The sequence below is a fragment of the Calonectris borealis genome, chromosome 2, assembly GCF_964195595.1.
Source record: "Calonectris borealis chromosome 2, bCalBor7.hap1.2, whole genome shotgun sequence".
In the NCBI taxonomy this organism is placed as follows: domain Eukaryota; kingdom Metazoa; phylum Chordata; class Aves; order Procellariiformes; family Procellariidae; genus Calonectris; species Calonectris borealis.
This window is the reverse complement of record NC_134313.1, coordinates 65,448,559-65,456,861: the sequence shown is the minus strand read 5'-3', so window position 1 is coordinate 65,456,861 and position 8,303 is coordinate 65,448,559. Positions and strand designations below refer to the sequence as shown.

The following is an 8,303-nucleotide window of genomic DNA, read 5'->3' as shown; positions in this document are numbered from 1 at the left end:
CTCTGCGGCCGGTGCTACAGGTCAGGAGCCGCCATTACCCTTCACCCGCCGACAGCCGCTGCTCGCCATTGCCCCGGCGGAAATCATGGGGGTGGCGGGGAAGGAAGCAGCAGCGGGCCCTGGGAGCGGTAGTTTGAACCGGCTCCCTCTTGCGCCCGCCGCTAGGAACGGCTCGCAGCAAGATCAGCACAGCGACTGCCATGCCGAGCGCTGCCACAGCCCGCCCTCGCGGGGCGGGGACCCGCTGGCCCTTGAACGGTGGGAGCTGTCCGCGGCGTCGTGCGCCCCCGGTCCCGGTCCCCCTTTTTAAGCTGCTTTTTTTTTTCAAATTGTTTTTTGACCTTGCGCACATAGGCGCGTAAAAGCGATGCAGTTGACGTTTCCGCGAATGGAGACCAGAGCACCGGAGGAGGCCGTTGCTCCGGCTTCCCGGGGAACGGCGCACCGGCGCGGAGCTCGCTGTAGCGCCGGTCGGAGGTCCTGACAGGGGCTCATGGCGGGAGTCGCTGCCGTTCCCCGGTGTAGTAACGCTTTCCGCGTGCCCCACGCCCGACTGCTTGGGAACCCAACGCAGCCGCGGCGGGCGCGGCAAGGGGCGCTCATCCCCCGGGGTGCCGCGGGAAGCCAGTCCAGCCCCGCAGCGGTCCTAACCCGCGTCCATCCCGCTGGGTGTATTCGGCGCCTGCTCCGGCGCACGGGGGGCCCGCCGCGGGTGCCTGCCTGCTCCCCCAGGGCAGCGCTGCCGGGCGCCGCCTCTCCCGGGCTGGGCGCCGTCTCGCCCCGCGGCCTCACGCGGGAGGCGGCAGTCCCCCTCCCCCCCCGCCCGGCGCGAGGCCGCTGTCCCGGGGCGAGGGTGGCCATGGCGGAGCTCGCCATGGCGACGGGCCGCGGCAGGGCCCTGCGGCAGTACGGGCGCAGCGCGGCGGCGGCTCCCCCTGGTGCTGCCGAGGTTGGGCCGCTGCGGCCTTTTACCCCTGCTGCTGTCGCTGCCACCCCTCGGCCCGGCCGAGCCGCCGGGCCCAGGTAACGGTCTCCCTGCCCGGCCTGAGGAGAGGCCGCTGGGGAGCTTCGAGCGGGGTTCTGCCGCCCCAGAGCTGCCTGCTCGTCCTTTGTCGCCTTGTCCGTGGGGGGTAGTTTGTTGTTTTCCCTTAACTCCCATTGCTCCTCAGGGAAACCCACCCGCCTCAGGCTCTGCTTTCCAGCTCCAAACTGCCACAGCTCGGGCCTGCTCTCTCATGGCCGTAGTGCTCTCCTCCCCCTGGCCCTATGGAGGGGGATGTCTTTGTAGAGGTGATGGGCCTTGCGGTAGGAAACACAGGCATTTCCAGGTGTAGGGAAGGCCTAGGTTTAACGCGCTGTTTTCTGTCTGGGTAGCGGGGCTTAAACTTGGGTATGTGCTTGAGCTTAGAGGAGGTAGTGTAGTAAGCAGTAGCCTGTCTACAAAGTACTAGCTAGCATAGTGGCTAATCTCTGTATGTTCAGGGTAGTTAGGCCTTTGTAATAAATGGTAGGATTTAGCTGGGGAAGGTGTGATTAGCTTAATTCTTATAGTACAGGTTCAGCTTCCAGAAATTTAAAGCACCAATCTTGGAAGCAAAGTTGAGAAAGCCGGTTTTTCTGCTCACCCATTTGTACAAGCTTGGGTTTCATAGCTGTTTCACCCCTCCCCCCCCCCCCCTTTTTTTAACCTGTAAATGGAATGGATAATACCCACCTTTTCAAAAGACTTTGGAATTGTTAGCTGAGGAAAAAAAAAGATATCAAAACATTACTGTCATTTCTGTTTATCCCCAGGTATGCTTTAACATTTGGAGAAGGAGACAGGTTTTGTCACTACTTACAACTTTCTATACATTCTTTGAAATAGGTTTGTTCCCTGACCAGCAAAAAAGCAATAGTCATGTTGCAAGTACTACAGGGTATGAAAGTGAAAATACTGGTACAAAACCAAGTCCCACAAATTGAAAGCTAATGAAATAGCAATTGAGGTGGTTGTGCCTCTAAGCAAGAGCATCTCAGTTGTTACTAGAAGTCTCTAAAGAGGGGGAATAACTAATAACAATAATAACAATAAGTTAATTGATTTTTAACTTGGGCAGGCAAGCTTTGTCAATGCGGTGTAAAAGCATTTTGTTAATACTAATTTCAAATCTTAGTATACACAATACTTGAAAAATAGTTTATGCAACAGTTTTGCTGTTGTTTCTTCATACCTTGAGAATATTTTTGTTTTGGAAGATGCAAAAATTAAGTACTTTTTTTGAAATGAAGCTTACAAAAGTGGTAGATACTATGTAAAAGTTTTCAAGGCATGTGTAGGCAACATTTCTTTTACTTCAGAAATTCCTTCTGAAGAAGAGGGGGATGCAAGGAGTGGTTAAAAAGAGAGCAAGAAGGACTGAATACAGGCAATGCAGGTTATGCTTGTACCAGGTAAAGTGTGTTGCAAAATCCAGGATCCAGCTCCTGATCTGAATTACTCCTGTACCTGGAGTCTGTGTGGGTATGTCACTGTAGGGTATGCCTAAATTAGGTATCTTTGTGCCTTCAGCATAGACACAGGGTGGAATAGCCTGGGACGTGATGCCCAGAAAGATACAAAAGTGGTAGTTCCACTGCTGTTGAACAGGACTTGTGTCTCTAAATCCCTTTAATGAATGGCTTTTGAAAAATGCAGTTTGTTACAGCCTCATCTTATCACCTAAGTGTACTTCTTGATAATAATACAAGAGTAAACACTTGCTTGCCCTTCAGGGTGTATTTGATATAAAGTTACTTTTTTGTAGTTGTTAATTTTGTTAGTGTCTCAGAGATTGCCACCCAAGCTGAAATGTGCATGTCTTTTTGTGCTATGCTTATAACAATTCCCAGTAAAACTTCAGGGATTTTTTTTACATAGCACAGTTGACAATTTTTTCTTCGAGCATAAACCAATCTTAAATCAAGAACAGTGTGCATTAAATGTAGATGGTACCCATCTACTTCAAAATTGGATTTTTTTTTCCCCAAGATCGATTGGTTGCTTAGAAAGCCAGGGTTGGATTGACCAGGTGTTGGAAAGTCAGCTGCCAATATAAACCATCACTAACAGAGTATATAGGGAGCTCTGCCTGGTCTGTGGCATCAGTGGGTATGAAGTGTGAGGATTTGATTAAGACTGAAACTCCATCTGAATATTTCTGTGTGGTTTAATAATAGTATTTGCTTACAAAGTTCTTACTATCAGAAATCTGGGAAAAAGTGTGTGGCCAGTTGGACTGTAAGAATTTATTTGTGTTAGAAATACGCAAAGTTGCTTTCTTCAGTAAGAGCAAGTAATTTCTGTCCCAATTGTTACGTGTTAATAAGCAATAAAAACATTGATATCCGTCTTGCCTGTTGAACTAACACTTATCTTGCAACGCTGCAAGTATTTTAGCAGGGGAAGATCTGAAATGAGACTATAACTTTGTTTCAAATATGATTCTGTTGTGTAGTCAAGGGAATTCTTTTTGAGCCTTGTCAGTTTTCAGGAAAGTTTCAAGGTATTGTTTTATTTGATATCTTTTAATAGCTTAGCAGAGTTGGACAGCTCAAAAACATCTCTGGAGTAATGTTGCAAAACAGCAGATTAATCAGTGAGTTTGACTTACTGCAGGAGCCTACCTGGAGCTTGATTATGGTGGCCACAGTGGTGTGGCTGTCTAATGTTAATGGATCTCTACCAGATTCAAACTGATTCGGTGGTCCAGCGCTATTTCCTTCTGACTACTGTGACAGATTAATCGTAGGAGAAACATCTATGAGTTCAAATAATGAGTTTTAATACCTGATCTGAGGTATTTTAACTTGGTGATAATTTGTGAACTGATAATAATGAGTTACCATGTGATGTATTCCCTGAATCCTGTCTCAGTTGAGACATGGTGTCTTGGTGTGCACAATATGCGTATTTCTTCATTTTGTGATGATGTGACTCCTAACAGCTTTTCTTTTTTAGAAATAGGTCAAGGAGCTTTGCTGCCAGGCCCGTGGAATGTTCTGAAACTGTAAATGCTGAATTTAAAAGTCTGTATTTGACACCTTCCATAAAACTGAAATCGAATTTGTGCATTGAGAGGTGAGTATGTCTTTAGTTTAAGAGTAAGAGTGGAAGACCACTTGCAGGCTGTAAGCCATCTTTTGACTGCTTACAGTTACTGTGTTCATACCTTGCAGATTTCTGTGTCAGATGTTCTGAGTCGAAAAAAGATTTGCTTTCCTGGCCTACTTTGTGATCCTATGTTGATCTTCTAATGTTTTCTGGCATGGTTCTCCCTCACTTTCTTTTCTAAGTTCGTATGAAGTATGTAGGTTTTCCAAGTCGTATGAAGCCTTCAGCAACTCCTTTGCAAATCATAGAATCATAGAATAGTTTGGATTGGAAGGGACCTTTAAAGGTCATCTAGTCCAAGCCCGCCCTGCAGTGACCAGGGACATCTTCAACTAGATCAGGTCAGAGCCCCGTCCAGCTTGACCTTGAATGTTTCCAGGGATGGGGCATCTGCCATCGCTCTGGGCAACCTGTTCCAGTCTTTCACCACCCTCATTGTAAAAAATTTCTTTCTTATATCTAGTCTAAATCTACCCTCTTTTAGTTTAAAACCATTCCCCCTTGTCCTGTCGCAACAGGCCCTGCTAAAAAGTTTGTCCCCACCTTTCTTATAAGCCCCCTTTAAGTACTCATAGGCTGCAATAAGGTCTCCCCGAAGCCTTCTCTTCTCCAGGCTGAATAACCCCAACTCTCTCAGTTTTTCTTCATAGGAGAGGCGTTCCATCCCCCTAATAATTTTCGTGGCCCTCCTCTGGACCCGCTCCAACAGGTCCATGTCTTTCTTGTGCTGAGGGTTCCAGAGCTGGACGCAGTACTCCAGGTGGGGTCTCACCAGAGCGGAGTAGAGGGGCAGGATCACCTCCCTCGACCTGTTGGCCATGCTTCTTTTGATGCAGCCCAGGATACGGTTGGCCTTCTGGGCTCCGAGCGCACATAGCTGGCTCACGTCCAGCTTTTCATCCACCAGTATCCCCAAGTCCTTCTCAGCAGGGCTGCTCTCAATCCCTTCAACCCCCAGCCTGTATTGATATCAGGGGTTGCCCTGACCCAGGTGCAGGACCTTGCACTTGGCCTTGTTGAACCTTGTTGAACCTCATGAGCCCACTTCTCGAGCTTGTCCAGGTGCCTCTGGATGGCATTCCGTCCTTCAGGCGTGTGGACCGCACCACTCAGCTTGGTGTCATCTGCAAACTTTCTGAGGGTGCACTTGATCTCACTGTCTGTGTCTTTGATGAAGATATTAAACAGTATCGGTCCCAATACGGACCCCTGCGAGATGCCACTTGTCACCGATCTCCATCTGGACATTGACCACTACCCTCTGGATGCAACCATCCAAGCAATTCCTCACCCACTGGACAGTCCACCTGTCAAATCCATACCTCTCCAGTTTGGAGAGAAGGATCTTGTGGGGGACCGTGTCAAAGGCCTTACAGAGGTCCAGATAGATGACATCGGTAGCTGTCATGGAAATCATGAAATCATGGGTTGTTCCTTGAAAATAAAAATTGTTATTGTATTACTTCAATAAAAGCCAATTTGGAATTAAACTTCTGATGTTCTCTTGATGCTTGTTGCTTTGGAGAGGCTTAGGATGGTGGAGTAGGATGAAGGGGGAGGAATAAAGTGGCTGCTGCGTATTTGCTGCAAGGTAAATATTTCCTTCCCTGTTTGACAGTGAAAGGGCGCTTTCAATATAATCATAAGTTGTTTTCTTTTTGAAAATTAGTTACGTTTCTACAAAAAAGATCTAAGAATACGTTACACGAAAGATTAATTCTTTTTTTTTGTTTTATACATTTGGTAGCTTCCTGTGTAGTCATTTCTCTGTTTTCCATTGTATGGCCAGTTCAATCTCTTATGCTGTTAGTTTGGTGTGAAAGACAAGAGAAAAAAGAAAAAAAATTTTCTGTCTTTCAGCTTCCTTCAAAGAAAAAATAATATGGTTGTAAAAACTACTGTTGAGAATTCTAGATCAAGCATATTATTTTAGCTAATTTGCAGCTTTTTAAGGGATCGTTTCTAAATTCTCTCTGGAATAAATGCACTAACTACTTTGGGCTTACAGTGTTTGAGTTATTTCACATAATAACCGTGCAAGTTTTGGCACGGTCGCTTCTATGTTAATGCAACTAAGATTCTGAGTTCTAATACAAACCTTGGAGTATTGGCGTTATTATCATTCTACTCTTGAAAGCTATATGCTTGTGGAATAAAGTATTATAAATCAGCAGCTGTTGTAAGTGACACAGTAGTAAATGGACGAGAGACACAGCTGAGGTGTTGACTTTCACAGCAGCTTGTATTTTCAGTGGTGATTTTGATGTTACCATGCTCCAAAAAGTTAGAGTATAAAATACATCTTTTTTAAACTCTGTGCTGTTACCAGATACTACTTGAAGGGTATGAGGTTTCTGTCTGTTAATGCAAAAATCATAGTGACTCATCTCCAGATTATGTTGTGCTTCTTGTACTTAGGCTGGCACCTGCATTTCAGGCAGCCTTACAAATGCACAGAAATGTTAATGTTTTCAAGATGCCACTCAGCTCTTATTTTGAAGTTCACATCTTTCTGTTGACATAAATGAAAACTGTATGAGACCCCTGAGCACACGTGGTTTGAAGATTTTGATGAGGTAGAGCATGATTTCACCGTTTGAGTAGGACATTTCTCTCCTGGTGCATCCTGAGACCTGACACCAGAGTCAGGAGGAGATTGAGTGTATGCAGTTCTGGCAAATGCTGGTGGTTATGGACTAAATGTTCAAATCATGGTTCAAGCAGTGAGAAACTGAAGTTGAATGAGATAGTTTTGTGTCAAACTGGGTTAAAGTTAACGAAGTTTAATGAAAATGCATATCCATAGCTTTTCACGTAATTATGCTGTGCTACTTGAATAGGTTGCGGTGAATTGTTTTAAGCAAATGTTTTAGATCAGAGAGACAAATCAGAACCCAATCTCTGCAAACTAACTCTTCAGGTGAGTTTTGATTTGTGTATTTATAATCTGGTAGTTTCTCTCTCCTTTGTTTTGCTCTGGTTGGGATTAAAATTCTTTGCCATTGTTATTTCTGGAGTTTTCAGCAAGTCTAACGGTATTTTTCTTGTTTTCCAGCATGCCATCAGAAATGCTGATGAAGATATTTTCCTATTTGGATGCTGTGTCCCTGTTGTGTGTTGGTTGTGTGAATAAGCACTTCTATCATCTGGCCAATGACAAGTAAGGAAGAGGGAAGCATAAGTGTAGTCTCTATTGTGCAGCAGTTGAGTTTACCTGAGTTATGCGTCTTTCTAACTTTACTGATGCCAGAGCACTGATGCATGTACCTACTGGCAATTACTCTGCTGAAAATGTACTGCATAGCTCACAGTACAATGTGTTATATGGAATTCTAGCTGTGCAAGCCCTGTTACGTTTAATGGGAGTTACGAGGCGAAAATGAAATACAGTGTTTTGAAATGTTACTATTAGCATTTATTTTGTTGTAAAATTTGCATAGATTTTTTTGTATTCACATGCACCTGCACAGGCTTTTTGGTTCAGGCAATCCTTAGCAGTGTGTAGCCAGTAGCTTTGTTGAATTGTCATAGCTTTCATAATTTTGAAGTCCTACCTATTTAGCTCTTTCATCAGGTTTTTGCAGAGGGTTTGATTTAGTCAAGGGATTCACTAGTGGGTTTTATCTGTTGCTCTTTCTGTCAAATTTTGGTGACATCTAAATGAAAACAAAAAGGGCGAAGATAAATACTGACACCTTTTTTTTGTAAGCGATTGCTTATACAGAGTTCACAAATTGCTCCTACCAGTATCATGATAATTTTGTGGAAGGATCAAGAGAAGAGACCGTGGTTGGTATGCGATAACTAGGATGTCTGGGTATCCTTTTTTTCTAGGACTGTGCTGCATTAGTGTTGTTTAAATGAGAAAATGTCTTCCTATACAGGAAGTTGCTGCATCTGGTATTCATCCATTTCTCACTTATTTGCCAAAACTTGTACAGTGAAGCGGTTAACATTGGCATTGACACCTTCAGAACTGATGAATTTAAAGGGAAGGCCATAATCCAGGTTTATTTTTTGAAGCTGTCAGCAGGTGCATGTAGATAAAAATTGCGTAGTTGACACAAATTATGTATCTTAATATGTGTTTTCCACTTCAGGATAGTAAGGTAGGATAAAATCATTGTGGCTGATCAAGGGAAGCTGATTCATCTGTCTCCATCTCAACAAT

The 8,303-nt window shown here is 44.7% G+C and overlaps 1 protein-coding gene across 1 annotated transcript in view; it reads left to right on the top strand.

Moving 5' to 3' along the window:
- The first annotated feature begins 189 nt into the window (after nucleotides 1–189).
- Nucleotides 190–8,303, top strand: part of FBXO15 (F-box protein 15) — a 29,314-nt gene continuing 21,200 nt past the window's right edge. Inside the window, exons 1-3 of the mRNA XM_075142178.1 lie at nucleotides 190–477; nucleotides 3,980–4,099; nucleotides 7,188–7,292. Of these exons, the coding sequence (XP_074998279.1) occupies nucleotides 368–477; nucleotides 3,980–4,099; nucleotides 7,188–7,292 (335 nt within the window). The 5' untranslated portion in view covers nucleotides 190–367. The remainder of the gene's footprint in view (nucleotides 478–3,979; nucleotides 4,100–7,187; nucleotides 7,293–8,303) is intronic.